Genomic DNA, 21,552 nt, shown 5'->3' with positions numbered 1-21,552 from the left:
CTTTTAAAATGAAAAAAAAATCAAATAACTATATGCAAGTTAGTATCACAAATTTTCAGTTCCCAAAAGAGTTATTAGAGGAGGTCACCCAAGGTAAATAACAAAGCCAGGGTAGAAACCCAGGTCTTCAGAACACGGCCCAGCCTGAGGGCTCCCTCCACTAGTCTATGCTGACACTCATTCTAGAGAAACAGCAAAATGCAAATCCCCAAATGGTTAGAGTTAAGAAAGAGCTCTCATTGTTTACTCAGTGATGCCCTCACAACCAAAATTGATAAATGCAATGGCTAACATGTTTGCTAAAATACTAAAATACTTCTACACCAGTTAGAAAACAATTCCTTGTCCACCCACACCACCACCCCAGCTGCTCTGGACCTTCCCCCTGGACTCCTAGAGACTTACCCAAGATCCAATAATTTCAGGGCTGCTGCCTGGCATACGAACAGCCCTCTACAACCCTACTCCCACTCTACTGCCAAAGTCTCAGGAAGCCTGTGATGTACTGGCTATTAATTAGTTTGAGAATCACCCTTCACAAAACCACAAGTTGAGAGCAGAACCATCCATCAGAGAATTAATTTGCATAAGAGTGTTCTGTCTTTGGAGTGTATGAACTTAATTAAAACCAGGTTAAAAAAATTTTTTAACTAAAAAAAATCTAAAAACTTGGTCTGTAGTTCAGCACTTTCCCAGATATGACTGCTTATTTGCATTATATGCAAATTGGTGTTTAGAACAATCTCTATGCACTTCTCACAAATCAAAATAATTATTTACTAAGCCAGGCACTGGGCTAGGCACTATTATCTGCCCTTCGTGCTAAGGTGCTCAAATGAGGGGAAACAGAAAGGTGGGCCCTATAACGTCAACATAAAGCAAGAAGTACAGCAATGGAGGGATGAGGGAGAGGCCAAGTACTAGAAAAAAGTGAGGAAGAAGAGACATCACGACCAAGCAGGCTCAGGGAAGGCTCCACAGAGAAAGTGACAGAGAATGGCATCTTTAGAGAATGGCATTTTTAGTGATGTTCAGTAGTTACGAGGTAAAAAAGGAAGGAAAAAGCAGCTCAGGAATATAGAATAGCACTTGCCGACGGACAAAGAGGTACAGAATATGGTATTTTCAGGAATCTGCAATAAATTAGCTGTTACTGAAAAGTTTCTTCCATCTAATGAGATATTCTGGTAATTTCCTAGTTCTGTCTCTTTGGGTCAATAGAAATATTTCAAAGTGGTATGTGACCACTTGATGCAGAGTCTGGGTTTCTCTATAAAACAAAGTCCTTTGCCACATGCAGGAATTACAGACGGTACTAGTAAGAGTGAAGCAAATCGGTGAATAAAACCATCCAGATGTGAGAGCATTTTCCTATAGAAGTTCAGTCTTGATGAAAGTGTCAGTGCAGGAGTTGGACTCCTAGGATGGTTATGGTGTCTCCTGACAGAACCAGCCAACCACTTCTGGGGAATAATGTTAGCATTATTTGAGGTGGCAGGAAGGATGCTTGCCTTCTGATCTATTTGCACGAGTAGCTGAGCTAACGTTAGGCTGGGTGATTAGAAGAAACACAAGGGATTCTTGGTTAACTGAAGACTTCATTTGGGAACAAAAAACCTTAACAAATAATCTTAGACATTGAGCCACATATTTTCCCAAAAAAGTATGCATCTTTTCCAGCAAAATCTTGTTAGGTGTTGCTTTTGAGGAATATACTTAGAGGACTATGTGGAAATGTTATTTAATAGCATAATGCACTAGAAATCTAAGACTTGCAGGTAGATTTAAAACTCTAACTCTTGTTACAGGTTTTAAAAGACTGTGAAATTATCAAAATGCACATAAATCAAGTCTCTTTACCCATCATATAGTATATTAAACTTGATTTATGTACTTTCTTCGAATTCTTAGGCATGGTTTTAGCAGTGCAGGAACTCTGTAACATTAACAAATTCAATAAAAAGTAAACATATGGAAAAAAAAGTCAACTTTGCTAATTTTTGGATGAAGAATGAAAAAAAATGAAATTGGAAAGATAATCTGTAGCCTAATCACGAAGGACCTGGTATGCCATACTTGAGAATTTGAACAGGAAATTTTTCCTAACACTTCGATTTACATAGTTCTTCAGAAGTGAGTCCTGGTACACCAAATAAGAAGCTCATCTTTTAACGAGGTATGATTCCTCAGTTTCTGGTGCAGCACAAACACTAATGCTCAGCTGAAGTATATTAATTTGTAAGGAGGATAAACTCAGAACTACTTCTCCTACCTGCTGTAAGCTCAATAATTATCAGCAAGAAATCATTTGAGGATCTCTTCAGATCAAAGGAGGTATGAAATATGTTTCAGAAAAGAATATATATGAATACATTCACATGCAAACATCCGATTTCAGTCAAGTTTACCTCAGAGAAGATGATTTTGCTGCCTGGTGACTGCTGAGAAGAACACTTTTCTGTTATTAAGCCTTCGCTTCTGAACTCAAGATCCTTTGCAGTCATTAAATGAGAGTTTTGTTGCATTGCTTCCAAATCTTTTTCATTGTATTTCTAAGGACACAAAACAAATCATAAGGAACTTTTCATGGAAACAATATTAAGAGATCATGTCCAACTCTTTAAGGGAAGATATTCTATTTTTTCACAATACCTGCATGTCCTTCTAAATAATTTCCAGCTCCTAAAAACACTAGGCAATTACAAAACTGTAATGCAAATCCATTTCAATGTTATTAGGACTTAGAGAATGGCAGCACACCAGAATGGTACAGTCAAGGATGGTGGTGGTCATTTACAAACTTTCCTTACTCACCACCACTGCAACTACCTCATAGTGGGTATGAAGGACAAAGCCCAGGCTCTGTCCCAACGAAACTGGATTCCATTCATGGGTCTATCTTAGTCAGAATGCGATCTCTGAGTCTCAGTTCCCTGTTATATAAAATAGGGATAATGTCCATCTTGCAGGATTATAGGAATGAGTAGAGGGACTATATGTCAAAACCAGCAAACTCTTAGTTTCTTTTGAAACATTACAGATTTGACAAAGCCTTTCAGAACAATGACAAAACTTGGGTTTTCCACATCTACAAGATTTGACTTCCAAGAAGAAAAAGCCAAGACTGCAAATTCTGCTTTAGGGTTTGGTCACTTATGAAAGGCTCCTTCATGATGACACATAATGCAGTTTCCCTCACCAAGCCCTTCAGAAGATGTGATGTCCAACAATGTGACAAGAATGGTGATCACTTCTCTGGTTTTTTGGCCAAGGTCAAGCACATGATCTATCCCTAACCATTTGAACCCTGATTAATACCTGAACTAGGATTATGTATATTCTCTGTCAAAAATTAAGGGCAGAAACCACATCTTATTCCTAAGCACCTTCATTTATGATATCAAATTATTATAAGAAATTCAGTGAAAACAAACAGGAAAGAAACATAAGCAATTCTATGTAAAAGCTGGTGAACTAAAACAGGAAGAACTAGGAATCAAATGACTAACACTGAATTTCTAGAAGTGCCATAGTACAGCTATACTTGAGTTAAGCTTTTCAGTTTTTTTTTTAAAGTTCAATTATATATATATCTAGCTTAAAAGTCAAATACTACTAGAAGGTAAAACAGAAAATAATATTCCCCATCTCTCCTTTTCTCACCTCTAAGTCACATTCCCAGAAAAAAAAGCAACTTTCAACACTTTAGCTATTTCTTCTATTTATTTCCATGTTTCGAAACTACATTATTACTCTCACATTTCTTGATTTTTTTAGTTTAGATTTATCTATTGGCTTTAATCATAGAAGTCTGATTTAGTAACTATGTCACCTGTCCCCTGAAAGTTTCCCTAATAATTATAATACAATTTTCGTTAAATCATAATTCCGCAATTACATTATTATGGCCACACAAATACCGTTCAGGGCTCAATCACATAATCCTTGATTATCTCCTTTTATGTTCAATTCTGCTTTTCTTGTAATTATTAGCTGCTTTGCTCTATTTGGTTCATAAAACTAAATTATGTATTTAACATTAATTTATTTCTAAATTATCTAAAAAGAACTTAAAAATTCCTCTCAGAATCAAGCACATCAGATAATTGATCAGTTCCATTTTAGTTACCTGGAGAAATCCCAAATGAAACCTGCCCACAACTGTTCAAATTTGGGCTCTCAACCCAGGCTGTGTAGCTGTCATCTTCCCTTCACCTCACCCTGGAAATTCCCTACTTTCTGGATCCCATGTCTCTCTCTTTCTAGGTTTACTCCTTAATTTGTCTGGAATCATCCTTCAGGAGCTTCCCACAAAGAACAGATAGGAGGCAGATTTATTTTTTAAGCACCAAATGTCAGAAAATGTCTTTATTCAGCACATTTGCTGACAGATTGGCTAAGTAAAGAATGCTAGACTGGAAATCACTTTTCCTCAAAAATTTGAAAGCAATGCTCTTCCATCTTCTGGCTTCCAGTGTTGCTACTGAGAAGTGTGACATCATTCTGAGTCCAGGTCCTTTGGATATGACCTACAATTCTTTCTTTCTGGAAGCCTTTCTGATCCTTTCTTCATCCCTGTGTTCTGAAATCTCACAATGATGTGTCCCGGGGCATAGGTCTGTCTTCATTTACTGTGCTAGAAACAGAGCAGTCTCTTTCAATCTAGAAATAGTTGTCCTCCGTTCTGAAATTTTTCTCCTATTACTTTGAAATTCTCCTTCCTTCGGCTTTGCCTGTTCTTTCTGGAACTTCTGTTGGTCATATATTGGAGCTTTTTAATCAAGTTTCTAATTTCTTATCTTTTCTCTTTTGTCTTCCCATCTTTTTGTTTGTTCAAATCTGTTTTCCAAGAAGACTTACTCAGGTCTATCTTTCAACTTTTCTACTTCTTCAATTAAACTATTTATACCTAAAATTTAACTTTTGATTTTCAAAGGTCACTCTTCTTTTCCAAATAACTTTTTTTTATCAAATCCTGATCTTATTTCTTATCTAAAGATACTAACTATAGTGTTGGGGTTTTAAAGTTCATTTTACTTTATTTTTTATTTTATTAAAAAAAAGTTTTACTCACACACCATACAATCCAAAGTGTACAATCAATGGCTCTCAGTATAATCCCAGAGTTGTGCATTCATCACCATAATCACTGTGAGAATAATTCTTTTCCTCCCTGCATTGTCTTTGTCTGTATACCTTTGTTCTGTTTGTCTTTGCCTTTCTCTTTCCTCTTAGGAACATTTCTCCTATGTTTGATGAGGATCTCAGGCCATCCACCTACTTTTAAAAGTAAGGTGCTCAAAAGTTCTGTGAGCGTGGGAAAGGGCATGTCAATGGCGAACTTCACTGTAAGATGATCAGATGAGGACTCAGTTATTTTGTTGGAGCTCCCCTAACTGTTAGCATCATTAAGTTTGTTTTTTTCCTTTTTAAGGTGGAGTTTCCCTTAGAGGAATCTCAGTACAAGGTATACACACTTTTATTTCTTGCCCTGTTTTCATTAAAGCAACCCACTCCTGCTTTCAGTTGTACTTGGTAACCCCCAGTCCAGAATCTCTCTAGTTTAAACTCCCAGAGAAGAACGATCTACCTGATGTTGCTATGGAGAAAGGAGTTGCCTAACTGCTTAGAATTCCAGTCAAATCTCCTACGTTCAGAGGTACCAGGTACCTTCAACTCCTACTGAGCCTTTCTGGGGTTCTGTACCATAAATCAGCTTGCTTCTCATTGAATTTTAATTCTAAAGGCCTTTGGCAGAGTCCGAAAACTTTTGACAATGCTTATCTGTTGTTCTGCTCACATTCTCCTTGTCCTTGGGGTTTATATGTATTCCTGTGGGTATGAAGGTATTATTAGTTAAGGTGTGATCCTACTGAGATGAAACCAAATTGAATCAGGGTGGGCCTTAATCCATATAGCTGACATCCTTATAAGTAAAGGAAATTCAGACAGAGAAATTAGTAGAAGAATTCGATAGAAGCCAGAGAGGAGAGTGAGTGAGCCATGTGACAGAGGCAAAGATCCAAGCCAAGGAACCCCAAGAATTGAGGCAAGCCAGCAGCAGAACACTACAGTCTCCAGGAGTGAATACAGCCTGTTGAGTCCTTGATATTGAACTTCTAGCCGCCAAAACTGTGAGTCAAAAAATTCCTGTTGAAAAGCCAACCATTATGTAGTCACAGCAGCTTTGGCAAACTAAGACAACACTTATATTCAATCCACCACGGTTACCTCAAGTCTGTAAGTCTGAGTTGAATATCGAAGATTCACTATTTAATCAAAGAAGAAGGGTATTCAAGGACAAAAAGAAACAGGGAAAATTACAGAGGAGTGAAAGGGCATGGAACAAATAAGGAACAGTGAGTACTTGAAGTAGAAGCAATTCAGTGAAGTAGGCTGGGCACTGCAACAAAATAGGCCAGGGTCAGAATCAGGGCTCTGCCATTGACTAGCCACATGACCCAGTTTAAGTTCTTTCCCCATTCTGCGCTTCCGTTTTTCCCTGGTGGCTGAGACCCAAATGGCAAAAAGAAAGCTCTCCAGTACTCTGAATTCACTAGCAATGAAGATTATAATCATTTTGCTGGACTTATTTTTATATAAATGTTCTACCACAAGACTTAAAAAAAAAAAAAAAAAACCCATGCTAAATCAAAAAATTTAAGTACAAAAGAAAACAAAGTATGGTACCTGAAGCCACAAGTCCTTTGGATTGGCATTTCCTGTTAGATATTTGATCTTTTGCTCTTCGCTGTGCAATTTTTGATTATGTTCACTCAAAAGATTCTTATAACGATTTTCCACAGCTTTCTCTCTTTCATTCACTTGATCACATAATTTCTCAACCTGATTTCTAAGGTCCTACCAGAAGAGAGGGAAAAAATGGAATTACTCAAGAAAAATTTCAAGGTGACAATCTCTCACCTGTTTGACTTGCCAAATTACTGCTATAAGACAGCAAACTAATAGCTGTATTTAACAAACATATACTTCCCTTTCACTTAAAGTTTTACAAAAACCAACTTTAAGAACAGTCTGAAATTCAGAAAGAGCTTTATGCACAGATATTTATCACAGCAATATTTACAATACTGAAAAAACATCAAGATGGTAGCACAACATTGTAAATGTAATTAACAGCACTGAAATATATAACTGAGCATGGTTAAAAGGGAAAATATTAGGTTGTGTATGTGGTAAGAGAATAAAAATTGTTTTAAAAAAATCTATGGCACTTCACAATGAATCCTAAGTTAAATCATGGACTATATTTAATGCTACATTTATAAAACATGTGCTTTCATCAATTGTAACAAATGTTGCATAACAATGCAAAATATTAATGATAGGGTAGTATATGGGAATCCTGTTATTTTATGCATGATTGTTCCGTAAACCCACAATTTCATTAATAATTTTTTTTAATCAAGAAACTATCCAACAATAGGGAAATAATTACAAGAGAGTATGGTAAGAAAACAGCGTAGCTGTATATGTAATATGATACTGATTGCTTTCTAAATGTTTATACAAAATGTTAAGGGTATGAGAAAACATCACAATAATAACAGTCAAATTGAGTAGAGGAATTATGGGTCATTTTCAGTTGATTTTTACTTTTTAATTTTCTGACTTTCTAAAATCTCTAAGTTTGTATTACCTGAATAATCAGGAAAAAAATTGTCATAAGTAATACCATATACAAAGAATATACAATAACATAGAAAATGTTCATGTTATAATATTAAGGAAAAACAGAAAAACAGTATACAGTGTGATTCTGAATACCTTAAAATATGTACTATTTGTAACAGCAAAATGCTAGAAACAACCTAAATGTCCACCAATAGAGGAATAAACTATGGAACATTCTCAGAGTTGAGTTAATCTCCAGATAAACTGTTAAGTGGAAGAAAAAAGAAAGAAAAATCAAACAAGAGGAAAGCATATGTACAGTCTACTACCATTTATTAATCATAAAATAAATTAAATGATTGCCTGCAAGGAGAAAGAAAGAGGAAGGTAGAAGAGATAGAGATAGAGGAGGCTCTCAAACCCATTTTACAGATCTGACTTTGGAATCACTTAAATGTTTAGACAATTATTTAAAATAAAATAAATGACATAAATTCAATATGTTACATAAATAAAATAAAAACCCCTTAAAACCAAAAGCATAAACAAAGGAACAAAAAGAATTTAACTGTGTATTTAGTTGATTAGTTAACTAGAGAGGAATTATTTCAAGAACTTTTGAGCAAACATATGACTATACAATATAAACAATATATATAACATATTTAATAAACATTGAACCATAATATAAACCATGGACTATGGTAAATAGTACAACTATTAAAATGTGGTTTCATCAATTGTAACAAATATACATGGGACAGTTTGAAGTTCTTTTCTGAATCCCATAAAGAAAAAGATTATGTTTTTGAACTAATCCATTCTTGAGCATGTGAGAAGTTTTTCCCTCTTTTTTTGAAAATTTAAACAAATCAATTTTATTGATACATATCAACAAAACATACAATTCATCCAAAGTGTATAATCAATAGTATTCGGCATAATCTGAGTTGTGCACTCATCGCCTCAATCATCATTAGCATATTATTTCAATAATAATAAAAAATAAACAAGAAAATCCACCACATCTCAATCTCTCTATGCTTCCCCAGCTGTCCACAGGTCCCATTTCCAGCTACCCTTGCACAATTACTTTTTCCTCTTTATACATTGATTTATATTTATTTTATATAAATGAAACCATACAATATGTTACACAACATATTTAGTTCATATAATAGTAACGTAATCATACTGTATTTGTCCTTTTGTGTTTGGCTTGCTTCACACAACATAGCGTCCTCCAGGTTCATCCATGTTGTCATATGATTTAGGACTTCATTTCTTCTTACAGGTGCATAATATTCCATTATGTGACTACACCACAGTTTGTTTAGCCATTCATCAGTTGATGGACACCTGGGTTGTTTCCAACTTTTGACAATCATGAATAAGGCCACTGTGAACATAGATGTGCAGATGTCTTTTCATATCACAGCTCTCAGTTCTTCTGGGTATATACCCAGTAGTGGTATCACAGGGTCACGTGGCAAATCTATATGCAACTTCTTTAGGAACTGCCAAACAGTCCTCCACAGCGGTTGTACCATTCTGCATTCCCACCAACAGTGAATAAGTGTTCCTCTCCAACACTGTCTTTTTAATAGTGGTCATTCTGATAGGTTAAGATAATATTTAATTGTAGTTTTGATTTGCATTTCCCTAATCATTAGTGATGGTGAATATTTTTTCATGTATTTTTTTTTTGCCATTTGTATTTCTTCTTTGGACAAATGTCTATTTGAGTTTTTGCCCACTTTTTAATTGAGACATTTGTCTTTCATTGTTGAGTTGTAGCATCTCTATATATCACAAATATTAAATCCTTATCAGACATGTGATTTCCGACTATTTTCTCCCATTGAGTCAGCTGCCTTTTCTCCCTTTTGACAAATTTCTGTGAGGTACAAAAGTGTCTGAGGAGGTCCCATTTACTTATTTTTTCCTTTGCTGCGCATGCCTTGGGTATAAGGTCTGAAAAACTATCACCTACCACAAGGCCTTTAACATGTTTCCCTAAATTTTCTTCTAATATTTTTAGGGTCCTGGCTTTTATATTTAGGTCTTTGATTCATTTTGAGTTGATTCTTGTAAAGGGAGGGAGATAGGATGGATCCTATTTCATTCTTTTGTTTATAGATAACCAGTTCTCCTAGCACCCCTTGTTGAAGAGACTGTTTTGTCCTGTTAACATGGACTTCGTAGGTTTGTCAAAAACCAGTTGTCTGTAGAGGTGAGAGTTTATTTCTGGACTCTCAATTTTATTTCCCTGATTGATGTACCTTTATGACAGTATCATGCTGTTTTGACCACGGTAGCTTTGCAGTATTTTTCAAGGTCAGGCAGTGGGAAATTCCTCCCATGTCAATCCTATGTCATTCTTCTTTTTAAGAATGCTTTTTGGTTATTAGGGTGCAATTTTCCTTCTAAATGAATTTGGTAATTGCCTTTTCTATTTCTGTAAAGTACGCCGTTGGAATTTTTATTGGTATTGCATTGAATCTATAATCAGTTTGGATAGGACTGACACCTACATGATATTTAGTCTTCCAGTCCATGAACATGGAATGTCTTTCCATTTGTTTAGGTATTTTTAAATTTCTTTTACCACTGTTTTATAGTTTTCTGCATATAGGCCCTGTGTTTCTTTGGTTAGACTGATTCCTAGGTATTTGAGTCTTTTTGTTGCTACTATAAATGGAATTTTTTCTCTAACTTCCTGAGATTGTTCAATAGCAGTGTACAAAAACATTACTGACTTTTGCATGTTAAATCCTGCCACTTTGCTGAACTCATTTATTAGCTCAAGCAGCTTTGTTGTAGACATTTCAGAATTTTCTAAATATAGGATCATGTCATCTGCAAAGTGAGAGTTTTACTTCCTTTTCCTATTTGTATTTTTTTTTTTTCTTATCTAATTCCTCTAACTAGAACTTTTAGTACAGTGTTGAATAACAATGGTGACAGTGGGCCTCCTTGTCTTGTTCCCGATCTCAGAGGGAAAGCTTTCAACCTTTTCCCATTGAGTATGATGTTGGCTGGGTTTTTTCATATATGCCTTTTATTATACTGAGGAATTTTCCTTCTATTCCTATCTTTTGAGGTGCTTTTTATCAAGAAAGGATGCTGGATTTTGTCCAATGCTTTTTCTGCATCAACCGAGATGATCATGTGGGGTTTTTTTCCTTCAATTTATTAATGTGGTGTATTACATTGATTGATTTTCTCATGTTGAGCCAGCCTTGCATGCCAGGAATAAATCCCTCTTGATCATGATGTTTAAGTCTTTTGACATGCTGTTGGATTTGATTTGCAAATATTTCGTTGAGAATTTTTGCATCTATGTTCATTACAGAGATTGGTCTGTAATTTTCTTTACTTATAGTGTCTTTATCTGGCTTTGGTATTAGGATTTTCTTGGTTCAATAAAAGTGTTGGCTAGTTTTCCTTCCTCTTCTATTTTTTGGAAGTTTAAACAGGATTTGTGTTTATTCTTTTTGAAATGTTTGATAGAATTCACCTGTGAAGCCATGTGGTCCTGGACTTTTCTTTGCTGGGAGATATTTAATGATGGATTCAATCTCTTTAAATGTGATTGGTTGTTAAGTTCTTGTAATTCTTGTAGTGTCAGTGTAGGTTGTTTGTGCATTTCTAGAAATTTGTCCATTTCATTAAGGTTGTCTACTTTGTTGGCATACAGTTTCTCATAATATCCTCTTATGATCCTCTTTATTTCGCTGTGGTCAGTTATAACTTCCCCCTTTCATTTCTGATTGTTTTTATTTGCATCTTCTCACTTCTTTTCTTTCTTAGTCTAGCACAGAGGTTGTCAATTTACTGATCTTCTCAAAGAGCCAGCTTTTGGTTTTGTTGATATTCTCTGTTTTATTTTGCTCTCAATTTCATTTATTTCTGTTCTAATCTTCATTATTTCTTTCCTTCTGCTTGCTTTGGGATTGGTTTGCTGTTCTTTTTCTAGTTTCTCTACTTATTCAGTTCAATCTTTGAGTTTGGCTCTTTCTTCCTTTTTAATATAGGCATTTAGGGCTATAAATTTCCCTCACAAGACTGCCTTCGCTGTATCCCATAAGTTACGATAAATTGTATTCTCATTAGCATATGTCTCAATATATTTACTGATCTCAATTTCAATTTCTTCTTTGACTCACTGAATATTTAGGAGGGTGTTGTTTAGCCTCCACACAGTTGCAAATTTACCTTTTTCTTGCCTGTTACTGATTTCCAGTTTCATTCCACTATGATCTGAGAAGGGGCTTTGCATAATTTCAGTTTTTTTATATTTATTGAGAGCTGCATTGTGCCCTAACATGTGGTCTATTCTCAAGAAGGATCGATTGACACCTGAGAAGAATGTATAACCCACTAAGTTTGGATGCAACGTTCTGCCTATGTCTATTAGGTCTAATAAGTTTAGCATTTTGTTCAAATTCTATGTTTCCTTGTTGATCTTCTATTTGTTCTATCTAATGATGTGAGAGGTATGTTGATGTCTCCAGTGATTATTGTAGAGATGTCTATTTCTCCCTTTAGTTATCCCAGAGTTTGTTTCATGTATTTTAGGGAACCCTGGTTAGGTGCATAGATATTTATGACTGTTATATCTTCCTGGTAGATTGTCTCTTTTATTAATATATAATAGCCTTCTGTATCTCATAACTTTTTTTGCATTTAAAATCTGTTTTGTCTAAAATAAAATTAAAATAAAATAAAATAAAATCTGTTTTGTCTGATATTAGTACAGCTATCCCTGCTCTTTTTTGATTACTATTTGTGTGGAGTATCTTTTTTCAACCTTTTACTTCCAGCCAGTTAGTACCCCTGGTTCTAAGGCAAGTCTCTTGTAACTAGCATAGGCATGGCTCATGGTTTTTTATCCATTCTGTCAGCCCATAACTTTTAACTGGGGAGTTGAATCCATTCACATTCAATGATATTATTGTAAATGCATTACTTTCTTCCACCATTTTACTCTTTAGTTTTCTTATGTCATATTATATTTTTGTCTGTATTTTTTTACTCTCTTGGTTATCCTTTCCAGTATTCTTTCTTCTATACTCTCTTCCAAGCCTCTCTCTCTCCTGTCTTTTTCTTGCAGGCGTGCTATGGCTTCCTTTAATATTTCTTGGTGGATTCTTTTTTACAAACTCTCTTGGTTTCTGTTTTTAAGTATTTTATACTCACCTTCAGATTTGAGGGACAATTTTGCTGGATACAGAATTCTTGGCTGACAGTTTTTCTCTTTCAGTAACCTAATTGTATCATACCACTGTCTTCTCGCCTCAATGGTTTCTGATTAGAAATCACCATTAAGTCTTACTGGGTGTCCCTTGTATGTGATGGTTTGCTTCTCCCTTGCTGCTCTCTGAATATTCTCTTTCTCATTGATACCTGTCATTCTGATTAGTATGTGTCTTGAAGTAGGTCTATTCAGATTTATTCTAATTGGGGTAGGGTGGGCTTCTTGGACATGTGGTTTGATTTCTTTTGTGAGAGTTGGGAAATTTTCAGCTTCCATTTCCTCAAATACTCTTTCTGCCCTTTTTCCTTTCTCTTCTTCTTCTGGAATTCCAGTGACACATATGTTGTTGCGTTTTCTGTTATCATTCAACTCCCTACTCTATTTTTTTTTCCATTCCTTCCTACCTCTGTTCTCCCCTCTCTTCAATTTCAGCTGTTCTATCTTCTGCATCACTTATTCTTTCTTCTATCATTTCAAGTCTGCTGTTGCATGCCTTCAATGTGTTTTTATCTCACCTATTGTGTCCTTCATTCCCATGAGCTTGGTTACTTACCTATTCAGGATTTCAAATTCTTTGGGCTTGCTCAATGTCCTCTTCTTTTTTTTTTTTAAGCAAAACTTTTTTATTGCCTTTTTGTAAAAAGATACATAGATCACTCAATGTCTTCTTTTTTTTTTAAGATTTATTTATTTCTCTCCCCTCCCCCCGCCGCCCCAGTTGTCTGTTCTCTATGTCTATTTGCTGCGTCTTCTTTGTCCACTTCTGTTATTGTCAGTGGCACAGGAATCTGTGTTTCTTTTTGTTGTGTCATCTTATTGTGTCAACTCTCCATGTGTGCGGCACCATTCCTGGGCAGGCTGCACATTCTTTCATGGTGGGCGGCTCTCCTTACAGGGTGCACTCCTTGTGCATGGGGCTCCCCTATGCGGGGGACACCCCTGTGTGGCATGGCACTCCTTGCACACATCAGCACTGGACATGGGCCAGCTCAACACAGGTCAAGGAGGCCCGGGGTTTGAACCGCATACCTCCCATGTGGTAGATGGATGCCCTAACCACTGGGCCAAGTCCACCACCTCAGTGTCTTCTTGATGCTGTTCATCTCTTTAGCCATACTGTCTTTCAACTCATAATTTGATTTGGGTATTTTGAGCACATCCCGTTAAATTAATTCTCTCAAATCCTGTGTCTCTTCTGGGGCTTTGATATATTCCTTTTCCTGGGCTATAGCTTCTATTTCTAGGTATAATTTGGGGTTTTTGCTAATGTCTAGCCATCTGATTAGGATGTAGTTTACACAGATGCTCAATTTCTCTTCGTTGGGATTTAGTGGTGGGAGACTGTGTTACTGCTGCTCTTTGATTCCTGGTTCAACCTGGATCATTAGGATTGTCCCCGTTTGTTGCTCAAAACTAGGCTCTGGGCCCAGTAATGTGTTGCAGTCCTGCTTCCTAAGACCTTAGGAGCGAGGATATAAAGGCCAGAAAAACCTCTCTAACTTATTTTTAATTTTCTTGCTACACTACCTTGGTCTGCCAGCAGGTGGTGCTCTTCAGCAGCACTCTCAGTTAAAGGCCTGGTCAGAGTGTTTTTGCTGTAACACAGACAGGATCAATGTGATAGATGTACCTGCCTGGACACTAAGAGCCTTGCAATTCAAACTTCTCAGAAAGAGTTCTCCAGCTTTCTCTGGCAGCCCCCTCCCTTTTCCAGGGTAGAAAATAATTCCACTCCCTTCTACATCCTCAACAATCAGTTCAGGTTAGTAGAGAAGGAAATGGGGAGGGTCAAATTCTTCAGTCCCTTGCCGGCTCCCAAGGCAAACAACGGTGTGGCCCCACCTGGCCTGGTAGGGCTGGTGGGGCACAGCAGACCAGATCTGTGGGTCAAGAGCTGAGTCAGTCTTAGGCTATGTCCTTCTCTCTCCCCTTTCCTGGGAAAGTATGTCCTCAACAATCAGTCCTGGCTGGAAGAGAGGGAGACTGAGAGTGTCAAGAGTTCTCCAGTCCCCTGTCATCTCCCAAGGTAAACAAAGGTGTGGTCCTACTTGGCCTGGAAAGCCTGGTGGGACACAACAGACCAGATTTGTGGGTCAAAAGCTGTCAGCCTTAGACCCTATCCCTCTCTCTCCCCTTTCCTGGGGTAAGTGGACCCCTGGAGCCCTCTCTGTCTGTAGTCACCTTGGGACCTGAGAATTCTAAAGTGTCTTTAGTGTGGGGAAGGGTGCCTGCAGTAGCAGACACTGGTTTCAACTCACAGTTTTGCTGTCCTGATTCTCCTCCTTTGTCCCTCTCTATTCTGGGCAGTGTCCAGTCTTCACCTGGAGTCCAAAATCCTAGAAGTTCTTTTTCTAGGCTGTTTCAGGCTGTCCTCAAGCTAGAGAGTCATGTGTCTTTCTAGTTTGCCATCTTCCTGGAAGTCTGATAACTTTTTGATTGGACTATGTCAGGTGAAGTGTGACTCAGGTTGAGTCTCCACACTTTTACTGGTTCTAACATAAAAGAAGACTCAGAGCAAAAGGAAGCTGCCACATTTGATCCGGCCATGTGAGAGAAAGGATTCCAGGTTTGCCCACGGCTGAGCTCAAGGAGAGAAGCCCCAGGAGCCTCAAACTGCCAAGACTCAGGGAGAGATGACTGATCAGAGAAAGGCCAGCAGACCCTTTCTTGCCTGATCACCACATTGCAGGATGCCAGGATCAATAGCAGCTGACTCTGGTGAGTAAGCATCTCTGATGGTACCTTATTTTAGACATTTCAGGGCCTCAGAACTGTAAGCTTTTACCCTAAATAAAATCCCCATTACCAAAGCCAACCCATTTCTGGTACTTTCATTGGCAGCCCTTTGCAAACTAAGACAATACCTCACCTACGTAACGTGTTACTACTAGGGTGTTATGTGCGAAGTCATATTTTATGCATCATTTTTCTGTAAACGTACAACTTCTCTAATAATAATAATAATAAAGAACTCTAAAGCTGAGTAATCCACACATCTCTAGTGAGGTAGTTCCGTCAGGACAAAGGACTGCAAAAAAAAAATCATGAAACTATTTTCACTAATCATATTCATATTGCTATTCTAAAACTGTGTGTATGTATGCATTTAAATACATACTTATTAAATAATTATTAATGTCATTAAGAACCAAGACTTTGTACATAAGAGAAAAGTAAAATATAAAAGTAAAATTAGGAAGTGGATGTGGCTCAACTGATAGAACGTCCAACTACCATATAGGAAGTCCAGGGTTCAAACCCAGGGTCTCCTGGTCCATGTGGTGAGCCAGCCCACACAGGGATGGCCCCCACATAGGGATGCCCCATGCGCAAGGAGTGCACCCTGTAAGGAGAGCCACCCCATGTGAAAAGTGCACGCCACCCAGGAGTGGCACCATGTACATGGAGAGCTGACACAGCAAAATGAGGCAGCAAAAAAGAGACACAGATTCCCAGGGCCACTGATAAGAATGCAAGAGGACACAGAAGAACACATAGCAAATGGACACAAGAGAGCAAACAACTGGGGTGGGGGTGGTGGGAAGGGGAGAGAAAGAAAATAAATCTTAAAAAAAAAGTTAAATTAAAACCTGTAATTCTAAATTTGAATCATAAAAATCAATATGAACTTATATATTTTCTATTATTTCCTCTTCAAATAAAAAAAGCCTAAAATCTATACCCTGCTAGTGTCTATAGTCTCCAAATACTATTTTTCATGAAAAAGATCAATAGATCTCGATGTATAGTGTCTCAAACAGCAGTATTCAGTATCACCTGGGAACTTGTTAAAAATGCAAATTCTTGGGCCCTACCTTAGACCTCTGGAATCAGAAGATCTGGAGGTAGGGCCCACCAATCTGTGCTTTAAGAAGCCTTCCAAGTGATTCTGATGTACACTAAAATCTCCTCTAGAGAAAGGGCTGATTCCAGACCTGGGGCAGGAATGTACAATATGAGCTCAGACATCTTTTTATATCAGAACGGGAGGAAACTATCAGAGACTACAGGGTTCATGTCCAAAAGACTCAGGAATCAACTTAAATAAGCTTTCCACTGCCCAAAGACAGGCCAATTAGAATATTAATAAAGATAATAGTGAATTATAATATATCAAAAATGTAGGGAAAACGGACTTTGGCCCAGTGGTTAGGGCGTCCGTCTACCATATGGGAGGTCCGCGGTTCAAACCCCAGGCCTCCCTGACCCATGTGGAGCTGGCCATGCACAGCGCTGATGCGCGCAAGGAGTGCCGTGCCACGCAAGGGTGTCCCCCGCGTGGGGGAGTCCCACGCCCAAGGAGTGCGCCCCTGAGGAAAGCCGCCCAGCGTGAAAAGAAAGAGCAGCCTGCCCAGGAATGGCACCGCCCACACTTCCCGTGCCGCTGACGACAACAGAAGCGGACAAAGAGACAAGACGCAGCAAATAGACACCAAGAGCAGACAACCCGGGGGGGGGGGGGATTAAATAAATAAATAAATCTTTAAAAAAAAAAAATTTAAAAAAATCTATGAATTCATAATGACACTTTAACAAAAATAACTTTGGTCATTGTGGTAGGCAGAATAATGCCCCTTCTCTAGCCCCCAAGGAAGCCCACATTGTAATTTCCAGACCCTGTGAATACATTAAGTTATAAGCAAAGGAGAATGAACTGCTCTTTTCACTTCCATGAAACTTCTTGCAGATCAACTAATGTTCCTATTTGGGGATTATAAATATGCTTGGGACAAGGACTGTTTGATTTACATTGTCTCTGAGCAACAGTTCACAGAATCCTGATATGGATTGTTTCTCAATGGAGGTGGGAGAAATTAATCCAGCAAGTGGCATTTCTTAAAGCATGTTTTATGCCCAACTTGTTACTGGTAATTGAAACAGAAGGTAGAGGGGTTTTAAACCTTCCTGATAGGATATCACTTTACTGTAGTTTGTCCATTTTTGCTTTTCTTCCTGTTTCCAAACAGTTTGTGGTTCAGATAAGAATCCAAAGTTAAGTTAAAATAATGTGGATAAGTTAAGGTAGCAGGGATGATAGAACGAAGATAGAACTGGTGATGATAAAACCTACAATTTTTAGGGGCACTTTTAATCTTTTCCTCCTAACTCTTGATATTTTGTCCACATTCCCAAAGAAAAGGACAAGCAGTCTTATATCTTTTCTTCTGTGGCTTAGGTTTCTATACGACATTGCTATAAAATTGCCAGCTACGTACTACAAACCTTCTCTTAATTACAACTTGTATGAAGAATCTCCAAAATTCAGTCAATGCAAATATTTATTAAGTTTATAATATGTACTTTAAAAAAAAGTTGCATATGGAATTAATTTTTGCTAATCAGCTGACTTTAAAATAGGGAGATTATCCTGGACTATCTGAGTGGGTCCAATATAATCACAAGGGTCCTTTAAAGTGGAAGAGGAAAGCAAGAGAAAGACTCAACCTACCGTTGCTGGTTTTTAAGATTGGGGAAGGGGCCAAGACCCAAGGAATGTGGGCAGCCTCTAGAAGGACAAGGAAACAGATTCTCCCCGAGATCCTTCAGAAGGAACACAGTATTGCGGCACCTTGACTTCAGCCTAGTGAAACCCATTTTGAACTTCTGGCCTCCAGAACTGTATGATAAAAAATCTGTGATGTTTTACGCCACTAAGTTCATGATAATTTATTATAACAGGAAAAAAAGAATTAATAGAGTTGCCTTTAGATGATTACAGGGAACTCTAATTTTGTCTTTCCTGTATGAACTGCTTCTCAGGCTAAACAGGTAATGAAAAACAAGTTTTCCTCTTTATGGAAGTATTTAGTCAATACATGAAGAAAGAATGATGAAATTAGATTATCACCATTTTATAAACACCTATAATATATGTAGGCAATGCATCGATGGTAACATCACAAAATGGACTATCAAATATTAGGGAAAAAATGACCACCTATGATGTAATCTTGCCAAAAAAGAAACTTGAATTTGATCATGCATCTTATCTAACTACTAATCTACTAGAAATAAAGTGAGCAGAGAAACAAGTCAAATGACATCAGAAATACAATCAGAAAAATGCAGAATGTGGAAAACTCTAAAGGATGAACAATACAATTTATTCAACAAATAAATTACAAGGGGAAAAAAAGGAGGGGAGAACCTGTAGATTAAACAATATTTAAGAAGTTGAGAGAGGCTAGAATACACTCTGTGGAACCAATATGAATTCATGGTTTTTAATGCATATATTCAATTGCAGAGATACAGAAATGAAAATAGATGCGTATCAAGTAGTACACATACATATATTTCCTAGCTCTGTCCACTGAGAAGGCCTAGAAGCAATGACACCCCAGTAGCAACGAACATACCTATCATTCAGATTTTGGTTTCTAAATATCATTCTCCAAAAATTAAAAATTAAAAAATTAAAAAAACAGGGATCCTTGAAGAAATGGTTAATTTGGGAGCTAGGACAGGGAAAAACACAAGATGAGCCAGGATAGCGTATGATTTTAGAAAGTAAGGAAGTACTCAAAAATTATGGGAGCATGTTGAAAGGATACAGGAACCAATTTGAAGGAGCTTGCAATGGTTCAAATCTGGGACAATTTGAGCAATAAAAATAAATAAGGATAGTAATGACTTACAACCTATAGAATTTTAAAAATCCATGAGTCTATAATGATATTAACAAATAACTGAATAAATAAATGCAGTAAAAGGAGCAGCTTTTCCTTATAGTAGAATTCCAATTAATAAGTTTAGAAGGAATTATGGAAATAAAAAATCATCATTAAGCAAATGCCATAGCAATAACATTGCAGATAAGAATTATGAATGTTAAAATTCTTGGGTGAAAGCATAAGAAACAGGAAATTTACATGGTCTCAAGGGTATTACCCCACAAAAAACTTATTAAATACAAGCATTTATTACAAAGAAATAGTAACTTTATATTGTAGAAATACAGCAAACCCTACCTTAACCAAGTGATCAACATTAACATCACCAGTAAAAAAATAAACTGACATCAGGTACCTCCAGATATGACACACTGAAATGAACAACTCACCCTTGTGCTATTCTTGCCAAAAAATGTATAACCTCAGTTAAATCATGAGAGAAACATGAGATAAGCCCGATTTGAGGAGTATTTCACAAAATAACTCACTGGTACTCTTCAAAAGATTCTGGATTATAGAAAATGAAGACTAAGTAACTCTCCTAAATTAGCCGAGACTAAAGAAACATGACAATTAAGTGCAATGCAGATCCTGGATTAGATTCTGGACCAGAAAAGGAGCATTAGTTCAACTAAAGTCTATAGATTAGTGTGCTGATTTGAGTCTTTTGTAGACCCAAGAAAACCCTGTTCTTTTTTTTTTTTAAAGATTTATTTATTTATTTAATTCCCCCCCTCCCCCGGTTGTCTGTTCTCTGTGTCTATTTGCTGCGTCTTGTTTCTTTGTCCACTTCTGTTGTCGTCAGCGGCAAGGGAAGTGTGGGCGGCGCCATTCCTGGGCAGGCTGCACTTTCTTTTGCGCTGGGCGGCTCTCCTTACGGTGTGCACTCCTTGCGCCTGGGGCTCCCCTATGCGGGGACACCCCTGTGTGGCACGGCACTCCTTGCCCGCATCAGCACTGCGCATGGACCAGCTCCACATGAGAAAACCCTGTTCTTAAAGCAAGCCATTCCTGTGCCTGTAAATCCATTGTAGATGGGACGTTCCTTTTGATTAGATCACTTCTGTACAGCATGATCCAGGGTGGATTTTAATCCTCCTTTATAAACGGAGGGGAAAAAGCCACAGACCCAGAGAAAAAGACTGGCAGAGACAGAGAGAAACCTCCATAAATTTACAAACCCAGGAGAGAGAAAAGCTACAGAGAGAGCAACCAGAAGCTGAAGGCAAAGCTGCCCAATGACAAGACAAGGACCAGAAGAGCCACTATTATGCTTTGTCATGTGGCCAGAGTCTAGAATCGCCAGCAGCTAACCTTCAGGGAGAAAGCATCATCTGATGCCTTGGTTTGGATATTTTTCCCAGTCTCAGAACTCTAAGCTTTTTACCTAATAAATCCAATTGTAGAAGCCAACTCATTTCTGGTATATTGCATTGGCAGACTTTAGAAAACTAAAACAATTAGTTAATAGCATTCTATCAGTGTTAATTTCCTGGTTCCAGCAATTGTATAATGTATTATGGTTTTATGAAGTTTTGTTGCTTTTTTTAAAAAGATTTATTTATTTTTATTTATTTCTCTCCCCTTCCCCCACCCCAGTTGTCTGCTGTGTCCATTCGCTGTGTGTTCTTCTGTGTCCGCTTTTATTCTTGTCAGTGGCGCTAGGAAACTGTGTCTCTTTATTTATTTATTTATTTCTCTCCCCTACCCCCTGCCCCAGTTGTCTGTTCTCTGTGTCTATTTGCTGCGTGTTCTTCTTAGTCTGCTTCTGTTGTTGTCAGCAGCAAGGGAATCTGTGTTTCTTTTTGTTGCGTCATCTTGTTGTGTCAGCTCTCCGTGTGTTGGCGCCATTTCTGGGCAGGATGAACTTTCTTTCACGCTGGGCGGCTCTCCTTATGGGGTGCATTCCTTGCGTGTGGGGTTCCCCTACGCGGGGACACCCCTGCATGGCAAGGCACTCCTTGCGTGCATCAGCACTGTGTG

The 21,552-nt window shown here is 37.6% G+C and overlaps 1 protein-coding gene across 11 annotated transcripts in view; it reads right to left on the bottom strand.

Moving 5' to 3' along the window:
* The window catches only part of CDK5RAP2 (CDK5 regulatory subunit associated protein 2), a 256,300-nt gene that overhangs the window by 129,875 nt on the left and 104,873 nt on the right, over positions 1 to 21,552 (bottom strand). For all 11 annotated transcript variants that reach the window (XM_058302477.2, XM_058302480.2, XM_071217029.1 and 8 more), the window contains exons 13-14: positions 6,691 to 6,861; positions 2,409 to 2,552 (exon numbers count right to left, since the gene is read on the bottom strand). In XM_058302477.2, the coding sequence (XP_058158460.1) occupies positions 2,409 to 2,552; positions 6,691 to 6,861 (315 nt within the window). The remainder of the gene's footprint in view (positions 1 to 2,408; positions 2,553 to 6,690; positions 6,862 to 21,552) is intronic.

This window comes from Dasypus novemcinctus, chromosome 8, assembly GCF_030445035.2.
Source record: "Dasypus novemcinctus isolate mDasNov1 chromosome 8, mDasNov1.1.hap2, whole genome shotgun sequence".
NCBI lineage: Eukaryota > Metazoa > Chordata > Mammalia > Cingulata > Dasypodidae > Dasypus > Dasypus novemcinctus.
The sequence above is the reverse complement of the archived record's forward strand: the minus strand, read 5'-3'. Positions and strand labels throughout refer to the sequence as shown.